Source organism: Polypterus senegalus, chromosome 9 (genome assembly GCF_016835505.1).
Source record: "Polypterus senegalus isolate Bchr_013 chromosome 9, ASM1683550v1, whole genome shotgun sequence".
NCBI classification, from domain to species: domain Eukaryota; kingdom Metazoa; phylum Chordata; class Cladistia; order Polypteriformes; family Polypteridae; genus Polypterus; species Polypterus senegalus.
The window spans coordinates 140836343-140854947 of NC_053162.1; the positions used below are offsets into that span (position 1 = coordinate 140836343).

An 18605-nucleotide genomic window follows, 5' to 3' on the forward strand; every position below is an offset into this window, starting at 1 on the left:
TCTGTTTTCACTTTGCACACTTGCTGCTGAGAGATATCATTAGGAAATGTATATATTTTACTCACTCAGCTACTGTATATCTGTTCTTCAGACCAAATTAATAACTATTTATCTTTGAATGCAGAAACAAAACAAAATGCTATACTTAGTAGGTCTAAGCATTATTTTTGCCTAATTGGCATGGAATTATTAAATAAACTACAGATCTATATTGTAATTCATTCATGTTTATCATTGCACAGGTGAGTGGTAAAGTGTTGCACATTGGTTGGACAAGTAATTGAAAATTTCATTGTGCTCTGTATACCTGTCAATCTTACTACTACAGCAATAATTCACTACGTAGATATTATTGCTAACACCAGTCTATCTTTAAAACACACATTACAACACTATCTAAAACCTGTGCTTTCAGCTAAAGAAAACAGGAAAGTAAAACCATTTGCTAAACTTGGAGGTCAACTTTTATTAATGGTAAATCTCACTACCAAAGGTTATGCGAAAAGGCAGTTTCCCCTCAGGGATTAATACAGTGTACCAAATACTTCAATGCACTCATCACAGGCTGTTCAATCTGTTCTGTTCGTATCCTTAGGTTAATTCAAAATGCACCTGCAGAGAGTATTGCTAGCAGTAGGAAGCACAACCACATCAGCTCCCATCCTTAATTCTTTACACTGCCTGCTAGTTAACTTTAGGGCTTATTTCAAAATCTTCTTACATGTAAAGCATTAAATAGTCTACGTCTTACTTATCTGAGCTAACCAACACACATGCATACATAAACTAACAACTGCACATTCCAAGAAAATAGTTTATTAAGGATTCCAAGAATTAATAAAAACAACAGTGGGAGGTCAAGGTTTTAACTACAGGACTTAAACCTATAGAGTGATTTCACTACTTGCGTAGCAAATGCCCCGTCAGCCTCAGCATTTAAATACAGGCTGAAATTCATTACTTTAGTCTAGCATAAACTGAGTAGTGTTGCTGATTAGCTGCGTCAGCCACTAGAACTGTGACTTGTATGATTTTATCTGTAATACCTGTGACACACAGAAGATTATTTTCTTCAGAAATACTTAACACTTAAAATTTAGCTTTTCTTACTTCCACTGTTAACTAATTGCATCCTGATTATAATATTAATTGACTTACATTGCCATGGTATGTTTATGTTAAAGAACTAAAAATTACTCATTTTATATTGCTGTGAATTTAACCTAATTTGTATTGTTGGGTATGTTCATACTTCTGGGTCTGTTACAGCACAAGAAGCCAGTACTCTGTGAAGACCGCTATAAGGAAAAGCAAATGATTTGACTTAATACAACATCTTCAAATTAGCTCAAACTACTCCAGAACAGGACCTGAATCACATGTTGTACTTGTCATGCATTCTTATAAACCACATCCTGCAAAATTCAATGAGGTAATGGGTTGTCATGACACTGAAATTACCAACTTCGATACAAACTTTTGAAAAGTATTGATATTTAATGCCATTTTTGATACCACAAGTTGGGGGGAACACACAAAACTGAAGATCACAATTTTTTTATTTTTTTTTAAATAAATTATATAAAGACAACTACATTCTTCTTGAGGTACTGCACATGTTGAAAAGCAGCTGAGACTGTCATACATTTAAAAATCAATAAAATAAGTTTTTCCATGGTGATTATCTCAACGACTTTCAAAATTCTCCTTGACACCACAACATACTATATACGGAAAGTATCTTTGAAAATGTTAAAGAGCAAGGGACCAAGCAAAGAAAATGGATTAGTACATTTATTTTAATAATTTGTCTTTAATCCTGACCATCACATTTAAAATGTTCCCTACGACAATAATAATCAAGGGGCATTATAGCCCCAATAAATAGTTCTGGGTTTGTTTTCTTAAAATAAACTTAAAGGGCATTCAGTTTGCAGGCTTTAAAGTTAACAATATTATGTATGTTGTGCCACATTTTGTTTAAGGTAACAAAATAGCAACAAAGGAAAAATTACATTTTTTTAAGCTAAAGTACAACCCCAATTCCAATGAAGCTGGGACGTTCTGTAAAACGTAAATAAAAACAGAATACAATGATTTACAAATCCTTTTCAACCTATATTCAATTGAATACACTACGAAGACAAGATATCTAATTTTCAAACTGATAAATTTTATTGTTGTTGTCTTCACTCATTTTGAATTTGATGCCTGCAACACGTTCAAAAAAAGCTGGGACGGGGCAGCAAAAGACTAGGAAAGTTGAGGAATGTTCAAAAAACACCTGTTTTGAACATTCCACAGGTGAACAGGTTAATTGGAAACAGGTGTTTATCATGATTGGGTATAAAAGGCTCAGTCGTTCACAAGCAAGGATGGGCCGAGGTTCACCACTTTGTCAACAACTGTGTCGGCAAACAATCCAGTAGTTTAAAAACAACATTTCTCAACGTACAATTGCAAGGAATCTAGGGATTTCATCATCTACTCTCCATAATATCATCAAAAGATTCAGAGAATCTGGAGAAATCTCTGCACGTAAGCGGCAAGGCCGAATACCAACACTGGATGCCCGTGACCTTCGATCCCTCAGGCGGCACTGCATTAAAAACCAACATCATTCTGTAAAGGATATTTTATATCAGGAATACTTCAGAAAACCATTGTCAGTTAACACAGTTCATCGCAACTTCTCCAAATGCAAGTTAAAACTCTACCATACAAAGCTAAAGCCATATATCAACAACACCCAGAAACGCCACCGGCTTCTCTGGGCCCGAGCTCATCTGAGATGGACTGACGCAAAGGGGAAAAGTGTGCTGTGGTCTGACGAGTCCACATTTCCAGTTTTTGGAAATCATGGACATCATGTCCTCCGGGCCAAAGAAGAAAAGGACCATCCGGATTGTTATCAGCACAAAGTTCAAAAGCCAGCATCTGTGATGGTATGGGGGTGTGTTAGTAGTGCCCATGGCATGGGTAACTTGCGCATCTGTGAAGGCACCATTAATGCTGAAAGGTACATACAGGTTTTGGAGCAACATATGCTGCCATCCAAGCGATGTCTTTTTCAGGGACGTCCCTGCTTATTTCAGCACGATAATGCAAAGCCACATTCTGCATGTGTTACAACAGCGTGGCTTCGTAGTAAAAGACTGTGGGTACCAGACTGGCCTGCCTGCAGTCCAGACCTGTCTCCCATTGAAAATGTGTGGCGCATTATGAAGTGCAAAATACAACAATGGAGACCCCGGACTGTTGAGCAACTTAAGTGGTACATCAAGCAAGAATGGGAAAGAATTCCACCTACACAGCTTCAACAATTAGTGTCCTCAGTTCCCAAACGTTTATTGGGTGTTGTTAAAAGGAAAGGTGATATAACACAGTGGTAAACATGCCCCTGTCCCAGATTTTTTGGAACGTGTTGCTGCCATCAAATTCAAAATGAGTAAAGATTTGCAAAACAACAATAAAGTTTATCCCAGATTTTTTGGAACGTGTTGCAGGCATCAAATTCAAAATGAGTATAGATTTGCAAAACAACAATAAAGGTCATCAGTTTGAACATTCAATATCTTGTCTTTGTAGTGTATTCATTTGAATATAGGTTGAAAAGGATTTGCAAATCATTGCATTCTGTTTTTATTTACGTTTTACACAACGTCCCAACTTCACTGGAATTGGGGTTGTACGTCACTGCAAGGTGTAATGTATATCAAACTTTTTGCTATGAAGTAGAAAGTAGTCAGATCTGTACCATACTTTAAAAGTCAAAAAAAGAAATGAAAGCCTAGTAGATGAAAGAGAATTTAAGAGAGAGTGGAGGGGAAACACGAAGCATTTTTGGCGTTCTCTGCAACAGTCAGAGCACTTACACTTAACACTAGAATTACCAGAGTCTACGAAAACTCTTAGATCCGGCCCACCTTAAAACCGCTCACTTCTCTGCCACCGTTTTTTGTCTTCTAAATGTGGCGATTAAGATGAGCAGCAAGCAGCCGGCTATTCCATCCCCCACCGTCGCAGGTGGGCCGGATCTACGAGTTTTTTCATAGATTGGTAATTCTAGTGTTAATATTCACTCAGTCAGAGTCCAGGGTGAACAAGTATTTTGGCTGTTTTCCTGTATTAACTCTGTATGTTTCTCATAAGTGAAAAAATACAATTTTTAGATTTAAGTGAATTGTGCTTTCTGATGTCAAGTCAAATTGTGAGGAATACAAAGGCCACACTACATCATATGATGTCTGCTAATGTTTGGTGTGTGAAATCACACCACTTGCAATACAATGTCATTATCATATACACATGTATTTGTAAATATATACAACAGACCATTACAAGTGCTGACTATATACTGTACCTTAGAGCAGCACATAAAAATGGAAAAGGTATCATCATTATGCAGAAAATATAATTAACTACTTTGCTCCTTTCTATGACTAAGAAAATTATTTTTTTTAAATTAATGGCTGCACATAGTACAAATGATGGCAAGTCTTTCATAAGATGATATACCTTATCCCTTACAGCTGTTTTGTACAGCACCTTGCATAATGTAAACGAATATTCATTCATTTAAACGGTCATTCCAAAACTCTGTATTTTGTTTATTCAGGTTGCCTTTTCTGTTATAAAATTTGTTTGGAGATCAAAAACAATTAAGTGTTAAGAATAAGCAAAAATAAAAGAAATCAGGATGGGACAAATACTTTTTTCACAGCACTGTTATTTCCAATAATAAAAGTATTCACCTGGGGTCAGTGTGATACATGCCTTTTTTTGTGTTAAACCAAACCTTAGAGAGTGTAAATTAACCCAATGGGTCTTATGACTATACTGTATACACTATATTCACTGAAACTATTGCATCTTAAAGACACTAGCTAAAGTTTAAGGGCATAGTAAAATTTCCAAAGATGACTTCGGAGGAACAACATGCACAAAATGATTATTCTTATACCTCTCTATTATTTAATGAACAAAAATATTGCAATACTTTCTTTATATCTGCAACATTTGTAATAAATTCATGTGGATTTTATAAACTAAAGTGTATACTATAATATACAGTTATTCTTATTGACTGAGAAAAAAAAAAATCGCAAATTTTCTATACCTTGTTTTCCAGATAGCTCCTTAAGTGGTACTTTTTGTTTCCCATTATCTGTATTACCCTCTTCCATTCTTTCGTTATTCTTTAACCCTATTGGCTCTGCAGCTACAGTTCCAACTTCACAAGGCTTGTTGAGCAATAGTTCTTGTTCCCGCATAAAATCTTCCATGCCAGCTAAAGAGAGACCATCAAAAATCTGTATATATCAATGACAAAAGCACAAATCAAAAAATGTTTATGTAAAGTGAAACTTACATAAAACATAATATAGCACCTTTCAAAAAGACAACTGTAACACAAACTCATAGAGCACAGATGCAAATTAAAAACAGGATGTAGTAATCTATTCTTTGTGTACAAAACTTGATGATATACAGTACACTAAGAATATAAATCATCAAAACAATGAATCGAAAATGTTCTGTGAATAAAATTCCAGGAATAAACATTAGTATTTTGGTATGAAAGAATTTGTAGATATAGCCATTTTGATAAGATAAGACATTCCCAAATAAACTTAATGAAGAATCAGGGTCATAGTTTTCTGAATCTTATCAAGGTAACATCAGGAGCAAGTTTAGAACCAATGGTAGACAGATGGCCATTCAATCACTATGCCTGCTCATGCACACATGCAATTTATAATTGCCAATTAACCTACAATGCATTTGCAGTGGTGATAAGAGAACAACTTACAACTTCCTGGTTATACCTATTTGAAGTTATCATAACTGGAATAAAAGGGCAGTTTTTAATGCATATTTCATAATTTAAATATATTCTGAAGAACAATATAAAAACCTTAAAAGAGAAATTTGAAAAAGAACTCTGATCAAAATTAGGGAACACTCTCAGATTCCTCCCAGTTATTGGTCTTAATCTGGCACCTGGTGCTAATTTCCTTAATTATCTGACAAGCCCTATGTATCTGGCAACACTCCTAATTACTTTACAAGATGGTGAGCTACTCTAAGGTGACAAACTCTACAACAGCAGGTTGTACAAAAATCAAATAAATAATCCTTTCAGATATTGCAAGATGGTTGTTCCAAGTTTGTAATTTCTAGAATACTGCAGCTTTACAATTACACTAATTCATTCAAGTCCCCCAAAAATGCTGGTCGCCCACATAAGACAAATGCACAAGAGGACAATATAATGTCAAGACTCTCAATGGGAATCACATCAACACTGCAGCTGGATATGCTTGCCAGTTCGGTGTTGAACAGTGTAAGGATTTGTCTTGGCATAGGAGGAGCATGTTGCGTGGACAGAGGAGAAAACTGGTCCAGAGTTCGCTTTAGTGATGATATAATGAAATTTAGGTGAATTTTAAGGTGTGAGGGTTTTTTACACAAAATGTCTATAGCACGCAACATATCCTGCTAACATATATGCTAAAACAACAATGTGCTTATAATGAATGCCTTCAACACTGCATTCAAAAATCTCAAATACTGAGGTTTGTTATTTTCTACCTACCATATTAATTTCTGATTCCACCTCAGGCACAAACAATTTATAGACAGGATTTTGCTATCTGCTGGCCTAAAAAGATATAAAAATTTAGAAAACAGAATCTATTGTGTTCTGACAGGTGTGATCATGAAAACCACAGGGGCTTAGGAAGAAAAGGACTCTTAGACTTGAATCATTGTGCAGACCCCACCTAGCTGTATTGGGGGAAACAAAGAAAAACAAGCATGTAGTGTCAAGGTTAGGGGCAGTGAGGCATGAATAGCCCATGCATAAGAACAGCAAAACCATAATGAGCACAGCAAGAGTAGGTAATAAGAGTATGGACACTCACAAAACAACAGAGACAGCATCTGAAATTAAGAGCAATATATACATTATCTAAACCTGTTTATCCAGAGCAAGATTACAGGAAACCTGCAGCCTACACCAGCAGGTTTGGATGTAAGGCAGAAAAAATCCCTGGTATGCAATATGTATGATATGACTGATGTTAAGAACAAAAAGACTATGATATTTCAACTATCTATTTTGAGAGAGAGAGAGAAACATTGACAAAAGGGGGACAGATATTTTAAAACATAATTTTGTTACTGGATTATTTTCACAATATCAGGTATTTTGAGCTGTGAGTATTAAGTAAAAAGATAACTGAATAAATATAGCATAAATACAAAAAACACATTAGTATGTTTAGCTTTCATCACTTGGCTGACTCTCTTTGCCTACCTACCTGTAGTTCAGTAGAGACATTGCCAACTTAGGGATTTTACAAGGTTTGTATTGCTTCGTTCTTAAACAATGTTTTTAAAGCAAAAGTGATTGGTCAGCAACAATATGTTGATCTTGCATGATGACCTTGTCAGTCTCTCGATCACTGACATTTTATTTTCAAAAATCAGGGGTGGTCTCACCTAGACTTTCTTGTGTTCTCAGATATGGGGATGGATATTTGAGGAGTCAAACCGCAAGACAATTGTTATATGATGTACATTAAAGAACCATCAACAACAAATCAAATCGATAATATATTGAACAATTATTATAAAAGTAAAGTTGAATAAATCAGCCTCTGCAGCAGCATGAATAAAAAAGAAAATCGAGTATGTGTTCATTTAAAGTACCATTTCTGGTTGATGGATTTGACGCAAAAGTTAATACAGATCTACAATTTTGGTGTAACAAACACATGCCAGATTTCATCCATCTACCTAGTTTTGTTTTTTAGTTATTGTGTTTACACATATACACACATAATTCCAAAAAATGGCATTTTTGGACTCGGTGAGGTCTAAAACATCAGGATTCATCAAAATCTCAAGGTCGAATTTTGTTTTATGATTACTATACTTTCTCTATACTTCGTATACTTTGTGTGTGAAGTGGTAGATGAATTACTGTCAACAAAAAGCAGATGCCTGAGAAATAAACTGAAACGCTACTCACTGTTTTTTCTGTCCATATGGTGAAGTTTTTGTTGACCAGCACATTCCAATTTCAGGCATTTGAATTACATCTTGATATACAACAAGTACAAAGAAAGGCGGCACGGAAATCACTTTCTATTCTACATGCTTTACGAGCATATTTAGCTTGCTCTGTCACTGCAAATGCTGTGTGAAAACCAGCCCTCTGTCACCAGCTGCCGATAACTGGATGAATAAATGCAGGTGGCTTGTGGTGAATGACTTTAAGTTTTAGAGTTAAAAGTTACAAGTGTTAACAACTAACAATAAGAATATTCATTCAAAAACAAAAACTAAAATTATTTTTAGTAAATTATTATTTTATTTCAATTACTTTTTCCAGCTACTTGAATGGTTTCGTTTAGTTTTAGTTTTTCATTTCGGTTTAATAATAGTTTCAGTTTTGATTTTAGTTTTCATTAACTATAATAACCTTAATCAGAACCTCCTTCAGCAACATGCAGTTCCTTTCCTGCGGGTGTCTAGCAATCAGACCGCAATTTTCATGCCAGACAATGTCCCGTCACACTGCAAAATGGGTAAAGCAGTTCCTTGAAGTTAACAACATTAAAATAATGAAATGGCCAGCCCAGACTCCAGATCTACACCCAATTGAGAATCTCTGGAAAATCCTGTTGACAAAGTTATGGCTAAATAACCCACTACAGTTACTCAACTGTGGAAGAAACTGGAAGAAGAGTAGACCAAGATCAAACCAGAGCAGTATGAGAAACTAGTGATGTCCTGTGGGAGCAGATGTACTGAAGTCATTCAAAGAAAGGGCTTCTATAGTTCCTACTAATTATTGAAACTGTAACCCTTTACAAATTTTAGTTGTAATCTTCTTTTCTGCTGCAATAGTTACTGTTCTCTAATTTTGATCACTGTGTTATCCACAATGTAAATGTCTTTGTTGAAGTACCTTGATTATGTTGTAAAACATGCTAGTGGAACAGTGATGTACCAACAGATAATATTCCTTAAAATTTTGAGCAATAAAGAATAACAATATTTCAGAAAAAGTGTTGATAAATTGTTCTCTAATTTGATCACCACTGAACATAGAATGTTGTAGGAATTCACAGAATAAAAAAAACACAGACAAAGAAAACATGCAGTCTTCATAAAGACAGTGAGTTTGGACTCAGGAGGCTGGTTCAATTAGGCAGCAGTGATAAAACTAAAACACCATGTCACTCTTTGTTAATACAGCTGATGAAAAACTATTTCACTTTTAAAATTAATTTATTAAAAGATCTGAACCATATTTATTTACTCAGCTGAAAACAAAAAAAATACTTACAGTGGTCTCATCTCCAAAGCAATAAAGTACTTTTGGCTGAATATCAGCTACATTGAGAATAGGAACAATTTTGGAGGAGAATTTCAGCTTTGATCTATAAACACAAATATACATAAATAATAACACACATACTTACATATAACAAGTATGTTTATCTCAAAACTTGCTAAGAACTTTTTAAGTAATATTATGAAAAACATTACAAAATACAATTGCATTTCAAACTTCAAATGAAAGAAGGTTAAAATGAAATACCAATTCATGGAAAAAAAACAGAAGCACGTGTACTGATCAATACACTACTTCAAAAACTTTACCAATACTGTGACTGAGCAAACAATATGAATAAAACAACAGTGTACGCTCAACTCACTTTGACTTCTTAGTGTCAGTAAATGACTTTCCATCAGTCTCTATCTCTGCACCATCTTCTGTAGGACTTTGTGGTTCAGACTTTGGAAAGGCTATCTTCAGAGAATCCATAATGGCATTCAGCACAATCTGCAATTTGAAAGCAACACATCTTTTTCTATTTGTTTTTGATTGTACAGTAGTGCACTTATCACGAACATAATATTAATCATATTCTTAAGTACTTTAAAAAGGTGTAGTTTATTTTACATTGTGGGCAACTTTTAACCTTAAACTTGGCACATGATAGGTAAGTTAAATAAATGAGACAGTAGTAGTTGTATACATAATTTGCTTTTCTTGAGTACGTTATTTTTATCTGTTATTTGTATCGGCAACATGAGAGTTGTTAGTGCTACTCCCAAATAGTTACAAAGTTCTGGCTTTGAACCCAGTATCAGGCACTGCCAGTTGTAGGGAAAGCTGGCCCACTGTTGCCTTATGATGTATTGAGTACAAATCAAGTAAGGTTTTTCTTAAGCTCTACAGTGCAACATGAAGCCTTATCTACTGCATTGGTCTCCATATTACAAAAGTTATTGCAGCACTAAAGAAGATCCAGAGAATATCATCAAGACTGCTCACAAAACCATAAAGTAGGTGCAATGAAGAAAAAATTTAAATGCAAACTGATTTTTTTTTAGTTTAAGCAAAGAGAGGTTAAGAGGAGACATGATGATCCTGTTCAAAATTATTAAAACTGGTATTTTAAAAAAGAGTTCTACAATAAAAACATGGGGACAAGTATGGAAGGTGGTTAACACTGTCTGATCTAAACCCCAAAAATCCATCTGGGAATACCTTGGCATTTTTCACTGTTAAGTAGTAATATAAAAAACCTATAATTAGTGCTGGGTGGTATTCCGGTTCATACCGAAAACCATTTTTTATTTTTGTTATGATATGGATTTTTCTTATACTGCAACAGTGGCTTAAATTGCCTAAACGATGTTCGGAACATGCCGCAGCGGGAAACTGTTCAAGTGGGGACCTTTTTTTACTGCTACACCGCTAATCACAGAGATGTTGCGCAGGGGCTCTTTTTCACTGCTACACCGCTAAATAGGTAGTGGTAGTGTAGGTATTGTGTGGAGAAAATGGACAGAGAACATTCCGAAACTGTAGCTGATGGTAAAGTTGAACATGATGACACAGAAGAATTTTTGCCGAAAAAAAGGAGTCACATCCGTTGCCTGGAGATACAGTAGAACCTTGGTTCACGACCATAATTCGTTCCAAACTCTGGTCATAAGCCAATTTGGTCGTGAACCGAAGCAATTTCCCCCAAGGATTTTATGTAAATACAATTAATCTGTTCCAGACCATATGAACTGTATGTAAATATATATATTTTTTAAGTTTTTAAGCACAAGTATAGTTAATTAAACCATAGAATGCACAGCGTAATAGTAAACAAAATGTAAAAACACTGAATAACACTGAGAAAACCTTGAACAACACAGAAAACTAACACTGCAATAGTTCGCGCTATAGCGCTACCAACCGCTGGCTAAAAGCACTTTTTTTAATGAGTTTTATGCACAGGGAAAAAAATGAACATTTGAAAAAATCTGTAATTTAATAAACCACCAAGAAAAATAACATTGCAACAATGCACGCTACGAACCGATCGCTGGAAACAGAAGTGAAAACAAAATCAAGCCCAGTGCATTCTTTAACTGCCTTCCTACCTTAATGCGTCCAGCTCTCTCTCGCGCTGCCTCTGTGTGTGACGCTCTCTCTGGCGCTGTGTGTGTGTGTGTGTGTGTGTCACGCTCTCTCGCGCTGCCTGTGTGTCACGCTCTCTCGCGCTGCCTGTGGGTGTGCATGCACGCGGACTGTGTGTGTGCATCTGTCTCTCTCGCGCTGCCTGTGTGTGTGTGTGTGTGTATGTGTGTGTGTGTGTGCGTGTGTCGCGCTCTCTCGCTCGCTCTCTCTCTTGCTCGCTGCACAGGAAATGCAAAGGGAGAGGCTGAACATGTACAAACCAAAAGGGAAACTGGCTTGTTCGTATACCGAGTGTGTGGTTGTGAACCGAAGCAAAAGTTTGGCGAACTTTTTGGTCATAAACCAAGTTGTACGTGTACCGAGACGTTCGTGAACCGAGGTTCCAATGTACTTTGGTTTTAAAAGGTCGGATGTGGACCATTATGTTCAAATGTGTAAATACTGTTTCTATACTACTGGATAATACTGCAAGCCAAGTTGTACTTTTTTTATTTGTTTTCAATACAGTGTAATGTACCTGGGTATTGGGTAATAGTGTGATGACATGTTGACTTTATTCTCGACATTTCCACTTTAATCTCAACGCTTATGATGAGAATAAAGTTGACATTTCCACTTTATTCTCGTCGTTTATGTCAGGATTAAAGTTGACATGTTGACATTATTGTCGTAATTTGTCATTAAAGTAGAACATCGCAAACTAAACTTCATCGTAAAATGAATATTTAATTTACTAGATTTTCTCAAACCCCGTCATGAGTTATATAGCACATTAAATGCTTTGTGTTAAGTGTTCCCCAAGCCATGTTAAATCGGTACGTGCTTCTTAAACTGACTTCCTCTTGTACTGAGGAGGCGCAGGCAGCTGTGCCACACAGAATACATTCACTTCAAGGTATTCCTGATCTCTGAACATTTAGAATGCAAAGATAAATACTTGATATAATTTTCATGATGAAAGGCATTAAAGCATGTATTAATCATGTGGGGGCACGGCGGTGTGGAGGTTGCAATGCTGCCTCGCACCAAGGGTATCTCGGGTGTACCCTGCCTTGAATTTGCATGTTTTTCTGGTGGGTTTACTCGGCGTGCTTCAGTTTCCTTTCAGAGTCATGTAGAATGTGGGGTTTTGTTATGTTATATTGACCCTGCTAGTGTATGTTTTGCTCGTACTGACCCTGTGATGTGCTGGCGACTCGTTCAGGGTTTGCTCCTGCCTCGCACAAAATGCTAGCTGGGATGGGTGCAACCCTGAATGGATGACATTATTAAATATGTATAACAAACATATTTTTAAAGTTCTGAACACTGTGTGGGCTAAGTTTATAACTAGTTTTAATTTCACAATGAATTTATTGTGTGGTGATTGGTTATGTGGAGAAAGAAAAAGGAAGGATAGGAACTGGGGTTTTGGTAAGTCAGACAGACAGGACGCGTGCAGTAAAGAAAGTCCGCTCAGAAGAACATCCACTGAATTCTGTGTTTGTGTCTCCGACCATCAGATCATAAACCCAACATTTACACAATACAGTGATCCCTCGCTATATCGCGCTTCGACTTTTGCGGCTTAACTCCATCGCGGATTTTAAAAATAAGCATATCTAAATATATATCACGGATTTTTCGCTGGTTCGCGGATTTCTGCGGACAATGGGTCTTTTAATTTATGGTACATGCTTCCTCAGTTTGTTAGCCCAGTTGATTTCATACAAGGGACGCTATTGGCGGATGGCCGCAAAGCTACCCAATCAAAGCATGTATTACGTATTAAATAAAACTCGATATGCTTCCCGCTTGGTGCTTCGCACACTTAAAAGCTCTAACAGCCCGTATTGATTTTTGATTGTTTGCTTTTCTCTGTCTCTCTCACTCTCTCTGACATTCTCTGCTACTGACGGAGGGGGTGTGGGCAGAAGGGCTGTTTGCACAGTGGCTGTTTGCTTAGAAGATACGGACGCTCCTCTAAAAAATGCTTAAATAAAACTCCTCAATGATATACAATATGCTTCCCGCGCGGTGCTTCGCATACACAAAAGCCCAACAGCCCTATTGATTTTTGATAGTTTACTTTTCTCTCTCTCTCTGACATTCTCTGCTAAGCGCACTCCTTTGAAGAGGAAGATATGTTTGCATTCTTTTAATTGTAAGAAAGAACTGTCATCTCTGTCTTGTCATGGAGCACAGTTTAAACTTTTGACTAAAGGGTGTTATTTCATGTCTAGAGGGCTCTAATAATGTTAAAAAACGTATTTAGAAGGTCATAAACAGGTTTTCAATTCTCTAACTGCGAAAATATTAGATTTATAAATAAAGAATCCTACTTCGTGGAAATTCATTTATCTGTCTGGAGCGGATTAACAAGGGTTTACTGTATAACTGTGCGGAGAACATTTATAAACAGTGTGGGAGAGTTTCTAAGGGATTAAAATATATAAAAATAACCATACAAACATGTGGTTTCTACTTCGCAGATTTTCACATATCGCGGGGGGTTCTGGAATGCAACCTCCACGATCGAGGGGAGATTACTGTATTTCAATATTTAAGTTAAACCTTTGCGATACCCATTCATACATCCAGTTTTTTGGAGCCTCATCACACCTGCCATAAAGTTCTCTACACTGAACATACACCTGGGCTTGAAGTAATAATGCAACTATCAGTAATAATACTATTATTTATTTTATTGTTATTATTTATTAGTTTAAATATTATGCAGTTTAATGATGGTAAAGTTGTTTAAAAAGTCACTTTAACATGTCAGTGGACACAGATTGTTAACATTAACAGAAAGCGTAGTTGGTTTGCAAAAAGTATTTACTATTTATTCCTTTTTTTTCTAAGACATGTTTAGTGCAATACAACTTTTGACAAGCACCTCTGGATATTTTACTAAGTTTAAATGCCTCTTTTGATGGTTGAAAATGTCAAAATTATAGTTTAAGTTTTTGCAAAATTTCTTCAATAAAAAGGTTTTATATTTTGACTGCATCTGTCATGCAGTGCGATTCCTTCTCTTCATTAGTGCCACCACCTTGAAAACTATCACTTTATGGGGCCATGCAAACCTGTATTAATACTTGTGTGCACATTAAAAAACATTTTTTGTACAATGTACAATGCTCATGATAGTGGAATAGGTTATTCTTAGCCAGTCTATTGCAGTAATTGCAGTGGAAAATGTGGTTAACATCCACCCATGCATGGGGAAAAAAATACCGTTGAATACTGTGAAACCGGGATAATTTAGAAAAATACCGTGATACAGAATTTTGGTCATACCGCCCACCCTTACCTATAATCAAGTTTTTTTAATGCCTTAAGCAGTGTAAGCAGTGCAAATTTAGATTTCTAGTTATGTTGATTATGAACTGTGTGTAAGTGTGTAAAGAGATTAAAAATAAACACAGAAAATAGAAAATGATTTTTTTCCTTTGCAAAAACAACTGAGAGCACACAGAATGAATTAAATTAAATTCAAACGTGAAAACACATTTTTTTTTACTTATAAAAGGTTTACTGTACGAAGTCTGCACCATATAATTTAGATTAGATTAGATAAAATTAGATAAGAATAGATAAAATTAGATTAAACTTTATTGTCATTGCACAAGTACAACGATATGCAGTTTATCATCTAACCAGAAATTGTAAAGAGTAGAGTAAGGTGCAATAGACAGTGGTTGCAAATAGTACATTAAAGTGCAATTAACATACAATAAGGAAGAATACAAATGAAAATATATATCTATATGATATTTGAATTTACAGGTAGTAGTATATACAAAGAAGAGTACGTAGACATGAATACTGGTCAGTAGTACATATACATGGTATGAATAAATATAGATTAAATATTTTAGAGATATACTGTATGTAAACATGTGAAAATATACATAGAGAACAGTCAGAAGTTATTTAGAAGGGTCAGCTATTGAGCGGTAAGAGTAATGCAAATATAGGGTCATATCTAGAATTGTTAATTTTAAGATAAAACAGCAAGCATAATTGAGTTAAGTGCAGGACTGACAGGTTTACTTTAAAGTTACATTAATAACTTTTTCTAAAGTTCTGAAAAAATGGTTCACTCCTTCGAAGTGACGGTTTCTCTTGCAACTGCAAGCTTTCACTGTCACACTTCTTGGCTTTACATCTGTCATTTTCTTAACAATTTGTTTTTTACCCTGTAGTTTTATCCAGACTTCCAGCCAGCTGAGCCTGAACACACTAGACAAAAATGTGACAAGGTTTTATTACTCTCTAGATGCTGTTCAAATCTTTATCTACACTAGCCAGTATTGCGTCAAGAAAATATATAGGTGAAAGATATGAGGAGGCTGGTATGTTGCAAAGTTTTTAATTTTGTATATAGAAGAATTAAATCTGTAACAATTGTGCAAAAGATGCAAAAATATTATCAATATAGAAATCTTTAAATATAGCAGTCCGAAGCATTTTCTATATGTGAAATACTTCATAGGTAAGCAAAAGCGGAAATTCATTATTATTGTGTATAGTGACAATAGACAAGAGCTTCTCTGCCTTAAAATGTATCCAACATTAACTCCATATCTTTAGTAAATGGTATTCCAATGGATTGTTAGGAAATTTATGATACTTAGTGTTGACTGGAGCACACAACAGGTAGTACAAAGAAGGTTTAGAACAGTATTTCTTTTCTAAAGCAAATTATCAGGTGTTGATTTGTGGACTACTGCCAGTTTCTAAATATTTTCAGAATGTTAGTAATCCAGTAAAATAACTGAAAGTTGTGTAATGCAACTTTTATATCTCTCACCTATAACAATCCTCCTCTGCTCAGTGATGAAACGTTTGAAAAACACACTTACTGCCTAAAGACACTGTCACGATACCACCACCAGCATTTTACTTCTCGTCTTGCCAAAAACGATAGTAATAATACGTTTTAGTCAATTCGTCGCTGGAAAATCTAAATTCTTTTACTTTTTCTCTTTCATAATTGTAAACAAACCTCTTTATATTAATTTCTGCACAGACCTAGAGTAACACCAGAAGCTCCATCTTCTGGGGTACTGCTACCAATTAAATATATTGCTCAGGCTGAGAATTAAGTTCAGATGTGAAGTTTGTTACCAGAAAAACACAACTTATCAGCTTACATCAAGCAACTGTAGCTTGTTAAGAACACCTCAAGAGGAGTGAAGGCTGTTGTTGGTCCACCCTTGGACTACGCTATCATCATTAGTCAACAGACTCTAGAAATAATAACAATATTCTTCACTAGCTAAAATATATTCAAGCTTTATTATAGGTAGTAGATTAGGGAAGTTTGGCAAATTCCATTTGAAAAAGCATAAATACTGAGACAAGGAGACTGAGCAGAATCCTATTGACCAAGTTTGTATCTTACACATAAAAATAGTGTGTTGTGGGAACTATATGTACCAGGCATAGGTGATTAAATGATGCATACATTCTGTCAATATAACAACCTCTAAAGCAAATATATTTATACAATGATATCTAAAGTTGTCCAGATTTTTGATATAATTAGATACAGTTCAAAAATTAGTAAAGTGCTTATTGTTCACCATAACTATTTTACTATAATGTTGAGCTGTCTGATAATTATTCATTCAAACATACCTTGTCAATCCGTGATACAAAAAATGGCTTCTTTACAAAAGCTATTCTTGCATCAGTGTTTAAGGCCAAAAACTCCTGTACCTCTTCACTGTTGGCTGTTTCAGGAACTGCACACAATTGCTATATGATAAAAAAAAAATAAGATTTTCTTTAATATTATTATTTGAGGGAAAGATGAAAGGGCTATATACATTTTACGCAAGCAGGATGACCTTATTTTTTATAATAAGCAAGCTTATGCATTACACATTAACAACCTTGAGTGACAAAGAGATACGAAAAAAGAAATGATCAACCACAGTTATTTTTGTATATACCATCACACTTGTGTGCATGAGAGACAGTTTAAGGGCTCTGGTGATGGTAGTTACCCAGCAGGGCAGGGTTTAGCACTATGTATTCCTTCTCTTTTCCTCTCCTCCCTCAGCAGAACAGAAGATTGACAGCCACTCCATCTCTAACATCACTTCCATGTTCATCCACCAGGACCCTCCTCTTCCTGCCACTTGAAATCATAACCTGGAAACCGCCCATCTTGATTCAGTTCCTATTCAGAACTCCAGTCTGAAAAGTCTATTCCACATTTACTGTATGCTTTCTTTATTTTCTAATCCAATTATATGGAGTCACCAAGGTGATGCCCCAAATCTTTACCATTTGTGTGTATCCTACTTTACAATATATATGGTTAGTACTACTGCCTAAGAACTTTGCCGTTCAGGTTCAAATCCCAGGTTTGAGGTACTGCCTGTTGCAGAATCACCTTGTTCTCCACATGAAAAGACATGCTCATAATCGCTTGGAGACAATTCAGAATTACCAAGTCATTTAACAGGTACAAATTGTTCCCGGGAGCTGCTGATTGCCACAGCTGATCCACATCCCCGTAATAAATAGAAGCGCGAGGTGGCTAGTAGGGGACAAAAAAAGGAAAAGAGAGAGACAGAGGTTGCAGGAGAAGAAGGCGGCAGGAAGTAGCGAGGAGAAAGCCGGTGCATGAATGAGTGAGAGAGACAGTGACAGTGAGCTCTAGCGGGGTGTTTGGCCGACACCTAGGGCAGCTGGTAGTGGTTGCTCCCGCTGAGCATTTTATGGAGAAGCGGGAGTGACTGGAAGAAGGATGGCTGGCCGCATAAGGCCAAGAAGGCAGCAGGAGTCAGGAGGCTTGGAAGGTGGAATCCCCAGCGTGAGCGTCCTGGCCTCTTGGGGAAACCAAGTCTTGGTTTGGAGAATGCTGAACCAAAGCCAGGGATCTGAAGGCCTCCAGATCAGAAAGGTAGAAGAAGGTCAGCTGCAGCTAGGGTGACTCCCCTGTTGCGGGGCCCGTTTGGGAGAAGCAGGGGAGCCGCCAGTAGTAGAAGAATGCACCGGGCTTTGTTTTAAAGAGACTGCTTCATGCCATTGTTTTAAAGGATTGTTTTTATTCTATTGTGTTTTTAACCTCCACTACTTCACTCATTTTATGGATTATTCATTT

The 18605-nt window shown here is 36.1% G+C and overlaps 1 protein-coding gene across 1 annotated transcript in view; it reads right to left on the reverse strand.

Moving 5' to 3' along the window:
* snx19b (sorting nexin 19b) overlaps positions 1-18605 on the reverse strand; it is a 212499-nt gene that overhangs the window by 124097 nt on the left and 69797 nt on the right. The window contains exons 5-8 of the mRNA XM_039763995.1: positions 17129-17248; positions 9735-9862; positions 9362-9455; positions 5120-5312 (exon numbers count right to left, since the gene is read on the reverse strand). Coding sequence (XP_039619929.1) covers positions 5120-5312; positions 9362-9455; positions 9735-9862; positions 17129-17248 — 535 coding nt within the window. The remainder of the gene's footprint in view (positions 1-5119; positions 5313-9361; positions 9456-9734; positions 9863-17128; positions 17249-18605) is intronic.